This window comes from Procambarus clarkii, chromosome 90 (assembly GCF_040958095.1).
Source record: "Procambarus clarkii isolate CNS0578487 chromosome 90, FALCON_Pclarkii_2.0, whole genome shotgun sequence".
NCBI classification, from domain to species: domain Eukaryota; kingdom Metazoa; phylum Arthropoda; class Malacostraca; order Decapoda; family Cambaridae; genus Procambarus; species Procambarus clarkii.
Window position 1 is genome coordinate 15,402,326 of NC_091239.1, and position 20,541 is coordinate 15,422,866.

General features: G+C 41.5%; 1 protein-coding gene across 1 annotated transcript in view; it reads right to left on the reverse strand.

Annotated features, from left to right (window-relative positions):
- The window catches only part of Sin1 (SAPK-interacting protein 1), a 31,747-nt gene extending 23,331 nt beyond the window's left edge, over nucleotides 1-8,416 (reverse strand). Inside the window, exons 1-2 of the mRNA XM_045728234.2 lie at nucleotides 8,230-8,416; nucleotides 2,049-2,180 (exon numbers count right to left, since the gene is read on the reverse strand). Of these exons, the coding sequence (XP_045584190.1) occupies nucleotides 2,049-2,180; nucleotides 8,230-8,302 (205 nt within the window). The 5' untranslated portion in view covers nucleotides 8,303-8,416. The remainder of the gene's footprint in view (nucleotides 1-2,048; nucleotides 2,181-8,229) is intronic.
- Nucleotides 8,417-20,541: the final 12,125 nt, after the last annotated feature.

Sequence of the window (20,541 nt, forward strand, 5' to 3'; positions counted from 1 at the left end):
GCGCCTATTGTTGAGGAAATTGTTAGTCTAGGCCAGAAAATGGGCTTGGAATTGGATGGTGATGATGTGGAGGAGTTGGTGGAAGAACACAACGAAGAACTGACCACCGAAGAACTCCTAGCCCTTCAACAGGAACAGGAAGCCAACACAGCAGCGAATGATTCTGCAGTGGAGGAGGAGGTGGTGGCAACAGCACCAGCGAATGTCCCTTCTGCAGTAATGAAGAAGGTGTGTCAGATGTGGGAAGAGATTCAAACAACTATTGAACACACTCACCCAGACAAAACTGTAGTAGGCCGTTGTCTTAATCTTTTCAATGACAGTGTGATGCCTTACTACAGAGAGAGCTTGCGAAGAAGGGAAAAGCAAGCTTTCATGGACAAATATTTGGTGAAGAAATCGAGTAGTGAACCTCAACCAGGACCTAGTGGCACTCAGGTTAAACGTCCCAGGGAGAGCACACCAGAAAGGTCCTCACTGCCTGATGTGATTATGGAAGGGGACTCCCCTTCCAAACACTAACTCCTCTCCTCCTCCCCCCTCCTCACCATCTTCCATACGCCTACAGCACTCGACAGTAAGGTAAGTAATAACTGGAACATACTTTTGTAGGTTTATTTAGATGAATTAGGTATAAAAATTTAGTTTGATGTGGGGTTTTTGGGGTAGTCAGGAACGGATTAATTCATTTCCCTTTATTTCTTATGGGGAAATTAACTTCGGAATGCGAGTTTTCGGAAGGCGAGGCGTCTCCAGGAACGGATTAAACTCGCATTCTGAGGTATGCCTGTACAGACATTATATACAAGTATCTACATTCGTATTCACCACAACTGTACAACTAAGCTGATATAGTTAGTTCGGGCACTGAGAGACGTCACTACATACAGTCAGCTGGCAGCTGCCTCCCTCACACATTCAAGGTCAGATGCACTAAAATTTCACCCCCAACAATACTGTTTGTGGTGTTATTACCCTATATACACACATTATATATAAGTATCTACATGTTTTGTTGACCATAACTGTTCAACTAAGCCGATATAGTGCCCAAAGAGCATAGTGGCCACCCCTACCAACATGACAAATCATGCAGATGTTGCCACCCTCATCACCAAAATGGCTTCTCCCCCACACTTCTTTTGCTGTTATTACACTGTATATACACGTTATATATAAGTATCTACATTCGTGTTCACCATAACAAACCACTAAGTTGGTATGCTGAGTGGCAGTGGCAGCCAGTGGCAGCCAGTGGCAACCCGCCACTGGCTGCCACTTCCTCCCTCCCTCACCTCACCTGACTCGCCACCATTCTCCTCCCACAATACTGTTTTTGCTTTTATTCACTATATACAGATGTTATATATAAGTATCTGCATGTTTTGTTCACCATAGCAAACAACTAAGCTGGTATAGTGAGTCCAGACAGTAAAAGGTGGCCACACACAGTCAGCAGACAACACTACCTCCCTCCCCACCAAGATTACTCCTCCCACAACAGTGCTAATTATCACAATAATCCTGTTATTATCAGAATCCTGGTCATTTTTATCAGTCAGTGGTCTTCTGTAATACTATCATCGCTAAATAATAACATGAACATGTATATTATGGCATTTTTAGGCAATGCTGTGGTCACAAGCTGAACAGCAATGCTGTGAGCTCATGCTGCGTGCATTAGGCTTGGTGGCTCACTCAATACTGAGGCCCTCACATCCGGGAATTTGGCCCACGATTTAAAAAAAAAAATGGCATCCGTTTACAAGAGCCCTGATGAAGGTGATGTGAACCACATGTATCCGTGGGCTGTTTAAATCTTGCGTAGTACTCCAATACATCATATGAAGTGATGCACAATTTATACCAAGTTACTCAACACATCATATGATGTGTTGTGCAGTTTAAGGGTTAAAGAAAATGCAACAGCACCTAAGAATTTATACCACAGCCATAAATCACAGTAAAGACAAGACTTCTTGAAATACAAACCCTCGGCTCAAGTTTGGCTTCAACATAAGATTATCTCTCCTACATAAACTACAAACCTGAAGCAATGTCAAGAGAGTGAGGCGGTGGATCTTCATGCATATACGGTGGAGAGTCAGTGTCTGCAAGGCAGGGAAACTCAGCCACCGGGGCGGCTGCTGGCTCCACTTGTACCACCACTTCACACAGTCCTATAAACAAATCAACAGCCATAAGTAAAATGTGACACAGAAGCTTCAATCTTTCAAGTAATCTCTCATGTGAAATGTTGTCAAAAGTCTTGTTAAAAGTCCAGAAAAACTACTGTCATACTTTTTATCATTAACAACAGCTTTAAGGGGCTATCCTCACCCAAGCCCACAGAAAAAGATCAAAATGATAATACATTTTTGTTAAATACATTTTTGTTAATATCCATAAAAATTCATCAGGTCTCTGGTAACATTCTTCAATAAAAATAAAGTGAACCTGATGAACCTGATAAGTACTGTACAGTATATAGAAATAATAAAAAGAATGAGCCACTCATTTACAGTTTTAAATCATTCATATGTAAGCATTTTACCAAGTAAAATAGTGGTTATTCCAAATTTTGTTTTAAATTAGTATAACAAATTATGATGTTTTGATTTATTAATTCTAGTCTTTGATGGCGAGAACATGTGCAAAGTCATGCTTGTGAAAAAGCACAGATGCCAAAAATGTTTAAACACACAATACTTTGGGATAGGCTTCCAATGTCATTTGTGTTAACTAACATTATATATTTGGCATTAACTTCTAATATACGTCATTATATGTAGTGTAATTAATACACATCACACAAGTGTAACTATCATTTAACAAATATAATAATAATTGACCTAAAATAATCAGCATTGAATGTAATGAAACGCCATTTTCTGGGCGAGACGCGGAGGCTCCCTGAAGCTAAACAGGCTGATATAAATATACTGCATTAGACTCTGGCATCAGTCAATGCACATGGAGTTCTAGGCCTACCGGGGACGAGCCAGAACCTGGCCCCCCTCACAGAGGCAAGAAGAGCAATGGCCTATAGAAACCCCAGTGTGGTTGGAAGCATTCTGTCTGCCATCGACCGGGTGAGGCAACCAGAAAGGTAAGCTCCCCAAACAAACCCCTATTCTTGTTAAAATATTGCTAATGAAAGCCGAATTAGTGGACAGGACTTCCCAAATGGAAAACGAGCAAACGAGCATGACGTCACCATGTTACGGTACTGTCTTCCCCCTTCCCAGGAGGGAGGGGGAAGCCCCAAACCCTCACACCAGCTATCCAAACCCCCAGTTCAGAGGCTAGATGTCAAAACACGCAAAAAATACGCCGACCGGGAGGGTTGCCGGGGAGCCTCCGGGTCTCACCCAGAAAATGCCATTTCATTATATTCAACGCTGGTTTTCTGGGGGGAGCCCCTTCGGCTCCCTGTAGCTACATCACAAAAGTCGAAATCAGAAGGGACTTACCCGGGAGGCGGTTGGCCCTTGCTCCTTAATGCAAAGCCAAGACAACTAACTGAAACTGCCGACCCAAAGCAACACAGGCCCGACTAGGCCCAGGAACACTGACAAGATAGCGAGTGGCCAGGACCCTGTTTGACCTCCAAAAACCCTGTGCTCGAATGTCAGCCCAAGACATGTTACCAAAGTGGCAGCAAGCGCAGCAAACTTACAAACGTCATGGGCACAAGGATAGACAGCAGGCTGGCTGGACCAAATTACCTTGCGGATGACCTGAGAGACCCAAACCCTGGAACAGGGAAAAAGGGAAACCGGGTCAACCCAAGGCACATCCCCGGCCACCAAGGCCGTGGTGCACAGGTAACAGCGGAGAGCCACAACCGGACACAACACATGATGCACCCCTGTCCTAACCAACCAATTAACAACCCAAGGGCCCCTCCGGAAAGTAGCAGTCTCATTCTTCGCCAGAAAAAGAGACGGCTGCAAACGAACAAACCTACCACCAGGACCAAAAGAGCAGAAACCTCCACACCGGATAAGAGCATGAAGCTCCCCAACCCTGCCCCCAGAGGCCAATGCTAAAAAGAAAAGTCTTCGTCAAACAATCGTGAACCGAAGGGGCCCACCTCACACCGAAAAGGAGAGAGAAAAGCGAGCACCCGGTCCAACAACCAGGACGGCTCAGGTGGTGCATGAGCAGGCTGGAGGTGAAACAACGTACGAGACAACTTGCGGAACGGTACAGACATAACATCAATGCCGAATGCAAGCTGCAGCGGTTCTGCCAGCACCACACGATACTAGGCGACAGTATTCAGCATAAGATGACAGTCTTGGAACAACCACAAAAAGGAAGGACAAGACAACCTTATCAGAGACAGAAGTAAACCTACAAAGAGATAAGAAGGACTGCCAGGAAACTTCATACTGCCACCAAGACAAAACATGCAGGTTGGACACCATCGACAAAGCCACCTGATCACCATACAAGTGGTAATAGACCCGTGCCAGAAAGACCAGATGCGAAGATTTGAGGAGAAGATCGAACCAGCTACGTAACGTACTTGCCTGATCTGCTGAAAGAGGCAGAGCCGCAGGAAGACCCCCGGGTTTGGACACCGAGCAAGCAGCGACTGAAACCAAGGCTGGGCCCTTGGAGGAATAGGAGGAAGTCAGAGAAGACGAGTGTCTTGGCGTTCTCCTGGGCCCGCCAAAAGGCATTCTAGGACCGGCATGGTTTGGGCAAGTTGTCCCAGGTGGCGGTGGCCGGTCAGCCTTCACCACCGTTATCGCCGTGTTAATCATTAATTTCCTTATCTGTACGGTGTCCTGCTATCGTGATTTATTACAGGAGCTACCGTGAGGGATCGGTACCTCATGTTGTAGTGGCGTTGTGTGACATTACTGTGTGTGGGGGATCACAGTAATTAATATATTGCAGGATGCTGCAAATAATGAGCAGTGACATTTATTATAGTAACATGTCACCGAGTGTGTGTACTGTGGTTGCTTGTCCGAGCAACAAGACCTTGGTGTGATCTTTAATGACGTTTAAGGATTCGGTGAGAGTAATTAACTAGACTAAAGGGTACCACAATGCTTCATGAGGGGACTGTCGTGTTGAGACAGGGTTGAGATTAACGTAATACGTTTGGGTGCAGTTATCTGTCCATGGGACAGATAATTGATTACTCTAGCTAATTAGGGTTATTAGCATCATCATAGTCATTAGTAAATACACACAGTGGTGAGGGACCGTCGATAGGACGACAGTATTTGTGGTAACGTAATTGTTCTAGATTAATTACCCGTCCGTGAAAAGCTAATTAGTGGCTTGTTATAGCAATTAACGTCACGGGGGTTTGACTATCAGGAGGGCGAAAGTTATTTGAGCTAGCATAATTTGTTGGATTAATTATTTTTTTTTTTTTTTTGAGATATATACAAGAGTTGTTACATTCTTGTACAGCCACTAATACGCGTAGCGTTTCGGGCAGGTCCCTGGAATACGATTCCTGCCGCGAAGAATCGTTTTTTCATCCAAGTACTGTACACATTTTACTGTTGCGTTAAACAGAGGCTACAGTTAAGGAATTGCGCCCAGTAAATCCTCCCTGGCCAGGATACGAACCCATGACATAGCGCTCGCGGAACGCCAGGCGAGTGTCTTACCACTACACCACGGAGACTGTAAACATTACAATATCAATATCTAAAATTATATCTGTGGGACAGTTAATTAAGCACTCAAGTTAATTATGGGTAATTAACACCACCTCATGAATTCACAGTGATGAGACCTGCTTAGGTAGTGTGGAGAGTAACGTAATTCGTGCAGTAATAATTATTGGTCCGTGGGACAACTAATTACTCAAGCTAATTTGAGTAATTAACTCCATTCAGGGTTTGATTGGCTCACGAGAAGGCAACGTAATTGTGTTAAAAGTAGCACGGTCAGTACTGATTATCTGTAAGTTGGACAGGTAATAATGTATGCTGGCTAATTAGGCTAATTAGTGACCGGCTTTGATTTGATTGACTCTCAGGAGGGTAAAGTCATTGATCGTAACGTAGACATCATGATTAACTATCGGTCCGTTGTACAGTTAATTAATCACTCCAGTTAATTGGGGTAATTAGCACCTCAGTGGATTTACACTGTTTTAATGTTAGAACTGTTGAACCAGTGTTGAGAGTAATGTATACGTGTAGAATTAATTATCGATCCGTGGGATAGTTATTAATTGCTCAGGGTAATTAAGGGTAATTAACGTCCTCATAGCACTTTGGATAGAATTGTGATGAGCTAATAAGTGAGTGATAGTATCCAATAATGTAACTTGTTCTGGGATTAATTAGCTGTCCGGTTTAGAGTAATTTAGGTAATTACTAATTGAATGCTTGATGGGTCAAATGTCTGTGTAATTATGAGTTAACAAGTGATAGTTGGGAGAGTTTAACTTGTCTGTGAGGGACAAGCTTTGTATGCAGGTGATGAGTCACAATAAAGTGGCTGAAGTATGTTGACCAGACCACACTCTAGAAGGTGAAGGGACGACGACGTTTAGGTCCATCCTGGACCATCCTCACAATCGACTTGAAAATGGTCCAGGACGGACCGAAACGTAGTCGTCCCTTCACCTTCTAGTGAGTGGTCTGGTCAACAAGCTTTGTAACTAACGTAGAATGCTTTGTTGCTGACTGGTGTTGACAGTCAATTAACATAATTATCATAGTAAATTAATGGAAATGATTAAGGCATTTGCTTGATTATTGTCTCTGGAGACGTGAGTTAAAGTAACTTGGGGTTACCGGAGAAGTGTCTAAGGAACCCACCTGGCCTTGTCTTATTTGCTATGTAATGTCAATGCACAGGGCTACTAGTTTGATTGCATTCCAACTAATTGCAGATGTGCTGCAAAGAGTGGTACGTAACTGATAGGTTACCGGAGACTCGTCTTATAACCTGCCTTCTTCTTGTTGCAATTGTGATTAACGACTTTATATCGCAGAGCTGCACGTAGCTCTTTGTTTGCATTTGTTGTCCTCTGTGAACACTCCGTATTGTTCAGTTAGTTCATTTCTTGAGGTTATCTTGAGTTATCTTCAGATGATTTTAGGGCTTTAGTGCCCGTGCGGCCCGGTCCTCGACCAGGCCTCTTTTTTGTTCCACAGCCCCCAGGAAGCAGCCTGTGGCAGCTATCTAACTCCCATGTACCTATTTACTGCTAGGTAACAGGGGCATCAGGGTGAAAGAAACTCTGCCCATCGTTTCTCACCAGCGCCTGGGATTGAACCCGGGACCACAGGATCACACATCCAGTGTTCTGTCCGCTCAGCCACCGGCTCACCCAGCACTCAATTTATTCAGCTCAAAGCGACTACAGAAAGGATCCTGTGGTTACACTTGAGAACGGCATTAGACTGGAGTCTCTTGCTACACTTAGCTGTTGAATAGCTGTCGTTGATGTGTCACAGGAAGGACTTAAAGTAACTTCATTATCTTTGTTGTGGTTGCATCATCTTGAGGTTATCTTGAGATGATTTCGGGGCTTTAGTGTCCCCGCGGCCCAGTCCTCGACCAGGCCTCCACCCCCAGGAAGCAGCCCGTGACAGCTGACTAACACCCAGGTACCTATTTTACTGCTAGGTAACAGGGGCATAGGGTGAAAGAAACTCAACCTATTGTTTCTTGCCGGTGCCCGGGATCGAACCCAGGACCACAGGACTATGAATTTGCAGCGCTGTCCACTCAGCCGTCAGGCAGGGAAGTAAGGTTTAAAAAAAAAATCTCAAGACATGATACAGTAGAATATTCCTGAGATACAAGCAAGAGACATGATACAGTACATTAACCCTGGGATACAGTACATGATACAGTACAATATCCCTGGGATACAAGCAAGAGACATGACACAGACTATCCCAGGGACACAGACAAGAGACATGACACAGTAGACTATCCCAGGGACACAGACAAGAGACATGACACAGACTATCCCAGGGACACAAGAGACATGACACAGTAGACTATCCCAGGGACACAGACAAGAGACATGACACCATAGACTATCCCAGGGACACATAACACAGTAGACCATCCCAGGGACACATGACACAATAGACTATCCCAGGGACACATGACACAATATACTATCCCAGGGACACATGACACAATAGACTATCCCAGGGACACCCGCGTGTGTCCGCCCCCCCCCCAACCAACCATCCCACCCGGGACCCACCTCCCATAACCCACCTGTGTCATCGCTGGTCACGTAAGAGTTCTGTATGTGTGCCAGGATCCACTGCCTGTCATCATAGGTGGCCATGACTGTGGGGCAGGCGGGCGTGGGGTGGGCGGGGGCGTGGGCGAGGCGGTCATGGCGAGGCCCTGCTCCTCGCCCCAGTCACAATACACGCCATCATGCTTCTTCCCGGGAACTAAGTCCTTTCGTATACAGTAGTCTTTAGTACACAACGGAGGGGAAAAAAAACAAACCCGTTCGTTCACAAACAATTTTATTTATTTATTTATTTATTTATTTATTTATTTATTTATTTATTTATTGATTTATTTATTTATTTATTTATTTATATACAAGAAGGTACATTGGGTTTGTGAGAATATATAGCATAGTACAGTAAAAGCACTCTTGTAAGGCCACTAGTACGCGCAGCGTTTCGGGCAGGAATTTTTTTTTCTTTTTTAATTATCAAGGGATAGTCAGGAGTTATTATGGTTTTATTGCATTTGGAAGGGGTAAGGATAAGGATTTGTTCATTGATGCATCACGTTAGTGTGATCTCTGTGTGTGTGGTAAGGATATTCGAACCCCAGTTGGAAACAGACCCAACTATAGGATGGGTTAACCCAAGTATCGCGCTTCCAAAAGGGTCGCCCAAGTTGGAAAAGACGAACGCTGAAAGAATATTGTTGAAAACATCTTGATAACTGATTAAACCAAAATTATTTATTAGTCAGAAGAAAGACAGAAACGCGATCTATATGTAAAACCTCTACCAGACAAATATTTTAAGTAAAACCGAAGATATTTGTAGTTGTATAAAAGTGGCAGTTTTCATCGCTCGTCAAACTCGAAAACCGCAGCATTCATCTCAGAACCATGCCTATTTCACGCAGATTCCTTAATAAACGTAAGAGTTTTATATGTCACAAGAAAGACAGATATATAAGCTTCGTTCTAAATACCTTACCATGGGCATATTTAAATTCAAAGCGAAGATACGTGTACTTTTATAATAGCCGAGCTCCGACTCCGGACAGATCGATCGACGGAGCAACTCTCTCTCAGAACAATGCTTATTTCACGTAAATTTGTAAATAATCGTAAATTTTTTATATGCCTCAAGAAAGATAGGAATATAAGGCTCATTTTAAACACTATCATAGACATAATTAAAGTTCTAATGAAGATTCATGTATTTTAATAATCGCCGAGCTCCGACCCCCGCATAGACTGAGCGACAGAGCAACTCTCTCAGAAGAATGTTTATTTTACGTAAATTCGTTAATAAACACAAATGTTTTACACGTCTTAAGAAAGATAGAAATATAAGCTTTATTTAAAATACATTACATTAGACATATTTAAAGCTCAAGTGAAGATATATATGTTTTTATAGTGGCGTTCAGTAGCTTTTCGGTCATGGAGTGCAGACGCCTACGCACTTAATAATAATAATAATAATAATAATAATAATAATAATAATAATAATAATAATTTTTATTTAGGTAAAGGTACATACATAAAGAGATTTTACAAAGTTTGTTGGCTTTCTAGATAGAGCTAGTACATACAATGCCTAAAGCCACTATTACGCAAAGCGTTTCGGGCAGGAAAAAACACTAATGACTAAAGCTTAAAACTAATGGGTAAAAAGAATAAAATGTGTTGAGTACAAATAAAAATAGAGGTAAAAGAGGGGGGAACATTGTTGAAAAAGCAGCACAAATACAATTACAAATTATTACAGAAAATTACATTCAAACAGCGTTGATTTGAAAAACAAAAAAAAACAAAAAACATACATGGGTTGACAACAGAGGGGTAAGGTAGGTTACAGGGAATTTATTAGGTATAGCTTCGTTTTTATTTTGTCCCCTTTTACTCCCCTTGCCACTTCGGGGGGGGAAAAGGGTTTTATTCTAGCTATAGAGCCCCACGACCCAGCCACAAGGCATGGGCCGCGAGGCCCCGCAGCATCTCACCCTAAAAACATATTACAACTAAAACAAAATAAAACTAGTGTCGTGGCCTACTTATGTGCTAAACAAAAATAAAAATAAATGCACCTGGAGATATAAAAAAGAGGATGGTATAAAAATATAACACAAATAACATAAAATGGCATATGCCACTAAAAGAATGCATTCCTCTCACAAGGAGAGGATCAACTTTAATGTCATGCGCGCATGAACAAAATAAGTCACGGGGAGGGCATGCCTGGCTTGAACTAGTCAAGTCCCCGGAGAAGACAAGAACACATGCGCACATGTGTCCCTCCAGCCGTAGCTTATCTTCTCACGGGTTCGGTCAAGCCACTCACCATCTCCAGAATAAAGCCACTGGGGAAGTGGTACCCCAAGATGACGTCCGTAGGCTTAGCCCGGAGTCCACTCACCCTGATACCTTTGGGATTCGGGGCACAAGGGAAGTCCACCCATGCCCGTCCAGGGGTGATAAATAAATATAAATATAAATATAAATAAATATGTTTATTCAGGTAAGGTACATACATACAAGTGATGTTACATTAATGGATTGATATATAGATAGAGCTAGTACATACAATGCCTAAAGCCACTATTACGCAATGCGTTTCGGGCAAGAAAAACATTAATATCTAGAACTTAATACTAATTGAGCATAAAGAATAAAAAGTGTTGAAAACAAATACAAATAAAGATAAAAAAAAGGGGGAACATGACTGAAAAAGCAGCACAAATACAATAGGTTGACAAACAGTGTTGATTAAAAAAAAAATATAATAATAATAAAATAAAATAACAGACATGGGTTGACAATAAAGGAGTGAGGTGGGTTACAGGGAATTTATTAGGTAGTGTTTAGTTTTTATCTTAAACTGGTTGAGAGAAGTACAGTCTTTAACATGGTTGGGAAGGTCATTCCACATTCTGGGCCCCTTGATTTGTAGAGCATTTCTGGTTTGATTAAGTCGTACTCTAGGAATATCAAAACTGTATTTATTTCTGGTGTGGTGCTCATGGGTTCTGTTACAACCTTCTATGAAGCTTTTGAGATCAGGATTGGTATTATAGTTTAGCGTTTTATATATGTATAATACACATGAGAGAATGTGCAGTGACTTAATGTCTAACATATTCAGAGATTTGAGTAGGGGTACCGAGTGATGTCTGGGGCCAGAATTGGATATTGTCCTAATAGCAGCTTTGTGTTGAGTAATTAGAGGACGTAAGTGATTTTGGGTAGTAGAGCCCCAAGCACAAATACCATAGTTGAGATATGGATAGATAAGGGAGTAATAGTCACCAGGGCAGGGCGTGGTACATAATATCTGATCTTAGAAAGAATGCCCACAGTTTTTGAAACTTTTTTTGATATGTTTAGAATGTGTCCCTGGAAATTCAGCTTGTGGTCAATGAGAATGCCAAGGAATTTGCCATCTAATTTGTTACAAATTTGGGTATTGTTTATTTTGAGATTTATTTTATTAGAGGATTTATTGCCAAACAGAATATTGAAAGTTTTGTCAATGTTAAGGGTGAGTTTGTTGGCAGTTAGCCACAGATGGACTTTATTTAGCTCAGTATTTACTGTGGCATTTAGAGCAAGGGGATCAGGACTGGAGTAAATGAAGGTTGTGTCGTCAGCAAATAGAATTGGTTTGAGGTGTTGGGAGGCATTTGGAAGATCATTAATGTAGATGAGAAAGAGGAGAGGGCCAAGTATGCTGCCCTGGGGAACACCAATGTTGATGGGTAGGGTGGGAGAAATTGTATTATTCACAGAAACACATTGGAGCCTGTCAGTAAGGTAGGATTTGAGGTATTGTAGGGAGTGTCCTCTGACACCATAATGATGTAATTTAAGAAGAAGGTTTTGGTGGTTGACAGTATCGAAAGCTTTACGCAGGTCCACAAATAACCCAACAGGGAACTCATTTTTATCAAGAGCTGTATGAATCGAGTTAAGCATACTAATAAGTGCATCGTTAGTGCTTTTTTTGGGCCTGAAGCCATATTGGCAAGGGCTAAGTATATTGAGTTTGGCTAGATATGAGTAAAGCTGCTTATAGATTAGTTTTTCAAAAATTTTTGACAAGTTTGGCAGGATTGATATAGGTCTGTAGTTGTTAACATCTGTGAGATCACCACATTTGTGGACAGGCATTACTCTCGCTTTTTTTAGAATATCTGGAAAGGTTTGGAGTTCAAGTGACTTGTTGAAGAGCAAAGCAATAGCAGGGGCTAAAGATCTGGAGGCTTTTTTGTAGATTAAAGTTGGTATCTCCAACTTTAGACTTGGTTTTAAGGGAAAGGATTATCTCATTGACGTCAGTGGAATTAATAGGCTTTAGGTACAGAGACTGTGGATAGTTCCCTGTAAGATAGTCCTTAATGTCAGTACTGGAAGATGGAATATCATTAGTAAGGGATGAACCAATGGAAGAGAAGAACCTATTGAACTCAATAGCAGAATCAGAGGCTGAAAGCTGACCATCGTTATTAGACAGGAGAGTCGGTTTGTTATTTAAAGACTTCTTTGATCCCAATATTTGTGAAATTGTTCTCCAAGTTTGTTTAATGTTGCTCTTTATTTGGGTAAATTTATCTTCGTAGTATTTAGTTTTGGCTCGTCTAATTATCTTAGATAGCAATAATGAGTAATTATTTGAGAATTCTTGCCAATATGTTGTGTAATTAACAAAGATACGCTAATAAAGCCTAAAATATTACATGCCTCCAGAAGGACAGAGCTATAATCGTTATTGTGAGTGCATCAAAGAAAATATATCATGTTGGAGACCAATGATATAGCAATTTTAATTTAAGTTTCGAGTCCCGCCCGGTCGAGAGCGGTCCATAGAATTACCCAAATCGGCCCAAAACTACCCAAATCGTCCTAGCATTACGTAAGTAATGAAGAAATATGGTATATTTACTTACTATAATGTTGGCGCTACACGTAGAACATGATCAAACCTATTTTTACTCTGAAATAATCTAATTTCATAACGAAATGAGACGTAAATATTATTTATTTATTTATTTATTTATTTTATAGTAAATATGTGAGAGGTGACGCCATAGGAAGTCGACGGTCCAAGCGACAATTGTGTGGAGCGACTTATCCAAGATATATGGTCGCCTGGAGAGTGTTTGCTGCCATATCAGCCTCCTGTACACAGTGATCCAGTCGTCGCATTTCATGGCTCAAATTGTCGCAAATTTAATTGGTGATATTAAGAAGTAGAATGTGAATTTATATAATATCTTCCATAAACAGCCATTAAATCTTTAATATTTATTAAACAAAACGTGTCTGGAAGTTAAATCAACTCCACAGGACAATAAATTTGTTCAACAAGTCACACCCCCGGAGTAATGCAATCGGAACCTGACAAGTTGTGTAACCGGAGCCCGACCAGTTGTGTAACCGAAGCTTGACCAGTTGTGTAACCGAAGCTTGACCAGTTGTGTAACCGGAGCCTGACCAGTTGTCTAACTGCAAGCCTAACATGAACGAACCAAACAAACAACCTCTGGATCACAACCATACACGAACGGAAGCCCGACCATGCACAACCCAAAACTCAGGTGACACCCCCGGAGCCCGACCAGTTACTTAACCGGAGCCCGACCAGTTGTGTAACCTGAGCCCCACTAGTTGTGTAACCGGACCCCGACCAGTTGTGTAACCTTAAGCCTAGCAAGTATACATCTCATCCAACCCCCACAAAGCTAAACAGTCCCAGCTGAACACAACCAAACTCCATTTCTAGCTCGACCAAACAAAAAACTGCTTAGCCCTACCAAAAATCCTCCACTTGCCCTGGACACCAACTATTGACCCATAGCAAACAATTGAACTATATACAAAAGAAAGAAACCCGGATTTCTAGCAAACATATAAACAGAGCCTTAGCAAACAAACCTAAAGCACTAGTGCACAAACAACCTCTGGATCACAACCATGCACGGACGGAAGCCCGACCATGCACAACCCATAGCCCAAGGGACACCCCCGGAGCCCGACCAGTTATTTAACCGGAGCCCGACCAGTTGTGTAACCGGAGCCCGACCAGTTATTTAACCGGAGCCCGACCAGTTATTAACCGGAGCCCGACCAGTTGTGTTACCTGAGCCCCACCAGTTGTGTAACCGGACCCCGACCAGTTGTGTAACCATAAGCCTAGCACGTATACATCTCATCCAACCCCCACCATTAAGCTAAACAGTCCCAGAGCACAGCCAAACTCCATTCCTAGCTCGACCAAACAAAATTCTTAGCGCTACCTAAAACCCTCCACTTGCCCTGGAAACCAACTATGGAGCCATATCAAACAATTGAACTATATACAAAAAAAAAGAAACCCGAATTTCTAGCAAACATATAAACATAAAGCCCTAGCAAAAAACCTAGAGCACTAGTACACAAACACCCACTGAAGCACAACCATGTACGAACCGGAGCACAACCATGTACGAACCGGAGCACAACCATGCACAACCCAAAGCCCAACAAGTCACACCCCTGGAGTTATGTAATCGGAACCCGACCAGTTGTGTATCCAGAGCCCGACCAGTTGTGTATCCAGAGCCCTGGAATACAGCTGGAAAGAATCATCAGGTCAAATAGGGGGACCTTTGACAAGCCGCGGGCTTACTGCCCTCATCGAGGCCACTAGTGTTAGTGGCCTTCAGGTAAATTCAGTTCCCGGAGGGGTGTCCCCGCTCCTTCCTGTTGGGAAGTTGTTCACCTATTGCAGTATCATACTATCATGCAAGAGGAGCCACACATCTATGGTTCATCCAGTAATATCAGCGGACTTCTAGATGTTACTACTGCTCGGCTTAGACTCGGTTACAAGTATCTCTGGGAATTCTCATTATCTGCTGATGTAGATCTGACCAAATGTAAACTGTATCAAGATTGTAACTTGCTTAGCTTCAGTCCCTGAGCCCATTATGTGCCTCTGTAACCCTTTCTACTACCACCCACAAGATGGGTATGGGGTGCATAATAAATGAACTAAACTAAACTATTGCAGTATTTGTACATTGAACTGTCGCTTGTCAGTAAACTTAGTTGTTAACTATTAACTTCATGAAATAATATTACCTTATACGCGAGAATAATTCTGAATACACAGCGAGAAAATTGATGAATGAGGCTTTGGGTCGGGCGGCGGCGTAGGGGAGCCTGGCCTGAGGACAGGCAACTGTAAATGCTTCTCCCTCCACATACTTCAAGTGAAAATAATTGCCAACAGAACCTAAATACCGAACCTACTATACGCCTAATTAATTATAGAATATAAAATTAATTTATACACGATAAAAACTTTTTAATACACAGTATATGAAAGTCGATAATAAATGCGTTTTGGGATGTGGGGGAGACGACCGCCGCGTTAACGAGCCTAGCCTGACGACGGGGTAGTTTAACACTGGGGAAGTGTATTCTACACAATATCCTACCTATATAATGTTGGCAAATCATGATCCTCAAAAATCTTCTACAATATCCGAGAGACGACAGACTATTTAGCATTAGTGGAATACAAACATTTGAATACTACACAACCCGGATAAAAAAAAAATAGGGAAACAATGACCCTCGGAGACATTACAAAACTCAATGCTATAATAGCGAACAAATGTATAATGCATTAAGCATTGTAGGTGGAGGTAGACTATATATTCATGCATACCTCCCAACTGCTCAGATATATTTAAAAAAAAAAAATGATCAGCCTTACCTACACGGGACCGACGATGCTCAAGCCACGGCTGCTTCCTGACGACTGACCGGGTCGGCGTCGATGACCCCGTAGCGACCAACCGACCCAGAGACTCCCTGCCTAAAATTATTTGAACAACGTATTGAAATTCCTAGCGTATAGCGCCAGGAATGTGTAAATTAATATTTATATGTATTATAGGCCTTTCTAAAGTAATTTATAGATCTGAATATCATATATTGTCTAACAAACGAATTATTTAAGTTAAGATTTTAATTATGCCAGATACAATTAAGTCTCATCGCACACAAGAAGATTCGTCGGTGGATTTTTTTTTTATTTATATATAAAAAAAGTTTTTAAATTCTTGTAAAGCCAGTTTTTTAAATTCTTGTAAAGCCACTATAGCATGCATAGCGTTTCGGGTAGGTCCTTAATCCTAATGTTTATACCGGAGTATGACCCGCCAAATCGTTTAACAACCTATTCTCTGTCAGGTGAACAGTTAAGGATTGTCGTCCGGTCAGTCCTTCCCGGCCAGGATCAAAGGGCTGGCGAAGAGCCGGGCACGTGCTTTACCACTGAGCCACAGAGACTGCTCCGTGGCGTAGTGGAATTTTGAATTTTGAAACCTGACTAACATAGCTCAACCCAACCTAACGTAACCCACATCAAACCAATCTAATCCAACCGAGCCCAATGAAGCCTAACTTTAATAACATAGCCTAATACAGCCTAGCATAACAATACATCCAGATTTAAAACAGAAAATGAGTTTAGTCGAATCGCCTCGTGTCCGCGTGTAATCAGAACCCGACCAGTTGTGTACCTATACTGACCTAGCAAACAAACACCTGCAGACGAGGAGTCACAATAACGTGGCTGAAATATGTTGACCAAACCACACACTAGAAAGTGAAGGGACGACGACGTTTCGGTCCGTTCTGGACCATTCTCAAGTCGATTGTGAGAATGTACAATTGACTCGAGAATGGTCCAGGATGGACCGAAACGTCGTCGTCCCTTCACTTTCTAGTGTGTGGTTTGGTCAATAAATACCTCACATAACCAGACAAACACCCTCCTAACTCTATCAAGCACACTGAGAGCCGTACCAAAGTAGGGAGGGTCCACAGACGAGAACGTGGTTGTAAGTATAGGTCCACAGACATGGGAACCAGTGCCCATCATCTGGGTTGGAGGGCAACAGTGCATTACTTTGCTCAGAGAGTATAAAGCTGCTAACACAGCCCTGCCTTCAATATGCAAACTTTTCAGGATTATTTAATTAGCTAAGATTTACCTGAATTTACAATAGGCTGACTGAGTATACTAAGATTCAGGTTTACAGAGCCTGTGTCCTGAGCAATCTCCTTTATGGCAGTGAGTCTTGGACACTCCGCGCCCGTCAGGAAAGACAGCTGAATGCCTACCACATGCGCTGCCTTCGACACATCTTGGACATCACCTGGCAGGACAAGGTGACAAACAACAACGTCTTGGGGAGAGCAAGAATCACCAGCATGTACACAATGCTGAAACAGAGACGAATGCGCTGGCTCGGGCACGTTGTGTGAATGGGCGACGGCAGGATCCCCAAGGATCTCCTGTATGGAGAGCTGATACAGGGAAAGCGTCCAACAGGCAAGCCCCAGCTGCGGTACAAAGACGTATGCAAGAGGGACCTGAAAGCCATGGACGTAGATAAGATATATATATATATATATATATATATATATATATATATATATATATATATATATATATATATATATATATATATATATATATATTATTAAATATGACCGAAAAAGTAAGATTAATAATTCTAACACGATTTTTCTCGATCTTTCGTACGTTTCTTTTCACTGTTGGTGGTAATTCAAAAATCAATTCTCCAAAATTCATTTTTATTTCTAGTCTGACGCGACACTTGAGCGCGTTTCGTAAAACTTATTACATTTTCAAAGGCTTTAGCTTACACATACACAACTGAATAGAACTTACACATCTTCTATCGCTGTATCTATCGCGATACAGCGATATCAAGCCGTCAAGCAGGCGGCTTGACGTCTGCGAGGCTCTACACATCAAGAAGTCAACACCAGCAATCAACAGCCAATTAATGCACAACTATATTCTACCCACCTCAAGACTCCGCTCCAATATAGAAGCATCAAGAAATATGGACCAATAGGCTTTCTACAAATCACTTCCATTCAATACCCATTGTTTCGTGTTCTGTCTTGTGTTTAGGAATTTAATACCCTATTAATACCACCTCACCCCATCCACCTCACTCAAATGTAGATATAAACAAATCAAAGATGTGTAAGTTCTATTCAGTTGTGTATGTGTAAGCTAAAGTCTTTGAAAATGTAATAAGTTTTACGAAACGCGCTCAAGTGTCGCGTCAGACTAGAAATAAAATGAATTTTGGAGAATTGATTTTTGAATTCGAGAAAATTCGTGTTAGAATTATTAATCTTACTTTTTCGGTCATATTTAATAATATATGTCTACAGGAAAGACTGCTACCAAAATATACTAATATATATATATATATATATATATATATATATATATATATATATATATATATATATATATATATATGTCGTACCTAGTAGCCAGAACTCACTTCTCAGCCTACTATTCAAGGCCCGATTTGCCTAATAAGCCAAGTTTTCCTGAATTAATATATTTACTATAATTTTTTTCTTATGAAATGATAAAGCTACCCTTTTCACTATGTATGAAGTCAATTTTTGGTTATTGGAGTTAAAATTAACGTAGATATATGACCGAACCTAACCAACCCTACCTAACCTAACCTAACCTATATATATAGGTAAGGTTAGGTTAGGTAGCCAAAAAAAGCTAGGTTAGGTTAGGTTAGGTAGGTTAGGTAGACGAAAAAACATTAATTCATGAAAACTTGGCTTATTAGGCAAATCGGGCCTTGCATAGTAGGCTGAGAAGTGAGTTCTGGCTACTAGGTACGACATATATATATATATATATATATATATATATATATATATATATATATATATATATATATATATATACATATATATATATAATATACACACACACACTCATCCTAGCGCAGTAATTTATTGTGCAACCCATACCCATCCTGTTACCAATAGTTTGTGCAACCCATGCTCATCCTGTTACCTTTAGTATATTGTGAAACCCATAGTTGACAGAACCATTATTATTGTTCACTATGATGAAGTTGCACACTTAATGCCTGAATATATACTTTGCTTGTATGTACTCGATATTTTTGTTCACTACCTTTTGTTCAAAATGGACTCGGTAAGAGATGCCGCAGTTTCGCATGATTACTAAATTGTCCTGGTTTCTAGGAACTGTGAGCATGGGTCTGAGGAAAAACTGTCCTTACTCTGAATACCGCAACGTCTGTGCTTATATGAATATATGTCACATACACATATTTTATAGCACACATTTAATTTGTATCTAGTTCTTTATTGTTAACTTACATAATCAAAGAACCTTGCAACATCTACATTCGAGGAAGGATTCCAGAAGCAGTTAACAACTGCCATTTCTTGTTTCTGGAATTCTTCTTTATGCTGTAGGTAAAGTAGTTAATAGAACTACTGTCTCCTGCTCCTGGGGTTAGTGGTTCGAGACTACTTGTGCCCAGGGTGAATGTGGAGGTCAGTAGTTCGACCTTGGAGGTGGACCTCGATATACACCTAACGAATAGACATGCACAAGCTGCCTGTCCTCAGTGTATATTTTACACACACACACACACACACACACACACACACACACACACACACACACACACACACACACACACACACACACACACACACACACACACACACACATACACACACGTGAGTGTGTGATTATGCGAGGCTGGCTAACATCAGAACTGCCTTCAGGAACCTGTGTAAGGAATCATTCAGAACCTTCTATACCACATATGTAAGACCAATCCTGGAGTATGTGAATACTCCAGGACTCCCAGCATGGAGCCCGTACCTTGTCAAGCACAAGGCGAAGCTTGAAAAAGTTCAGAGATATGGCACTAGGCTAGTCCCAGAACTAAGAGGCATGAGCTACGAAGAAAGGCTGCGAGAAAAGCACCTCACGACACTAGAAGGCAGAAGAGTATGGGAGACATGATCACTACCTACAAAATTCTCAGAGGAATTGACAAGGTAGATAAAGATAAACTGTTTAACACGGGTGGTACGCAAACAAGGGGACACAGGTGGAAACTGAGTACCCAAATGAGCCAGAGGGACGTTAGAAAGAACTTTTTCAGTGTCAAAATAGTTAACAGATGTAATGCATTAGGCAGTAATGTGGTGGAGGCTGACTCCATACACAGTTTCAAATGTAGATATGATAGAGCCCAATAGGCTGTAGCGAGTAGATTATCCCAATAATATACTCGCTCCAAATGCATTGTTAATATTCCTGTCAACCTTTGGAGATGAATGAGGTGAGGTGTTGCCCGAGCAATATAAGCAGCAAGAATAGCAAACATTAACTAGTCTACTTTCAAGTGTGGTCTAGAGCAGACACTTGCGAGATACAGTACCGA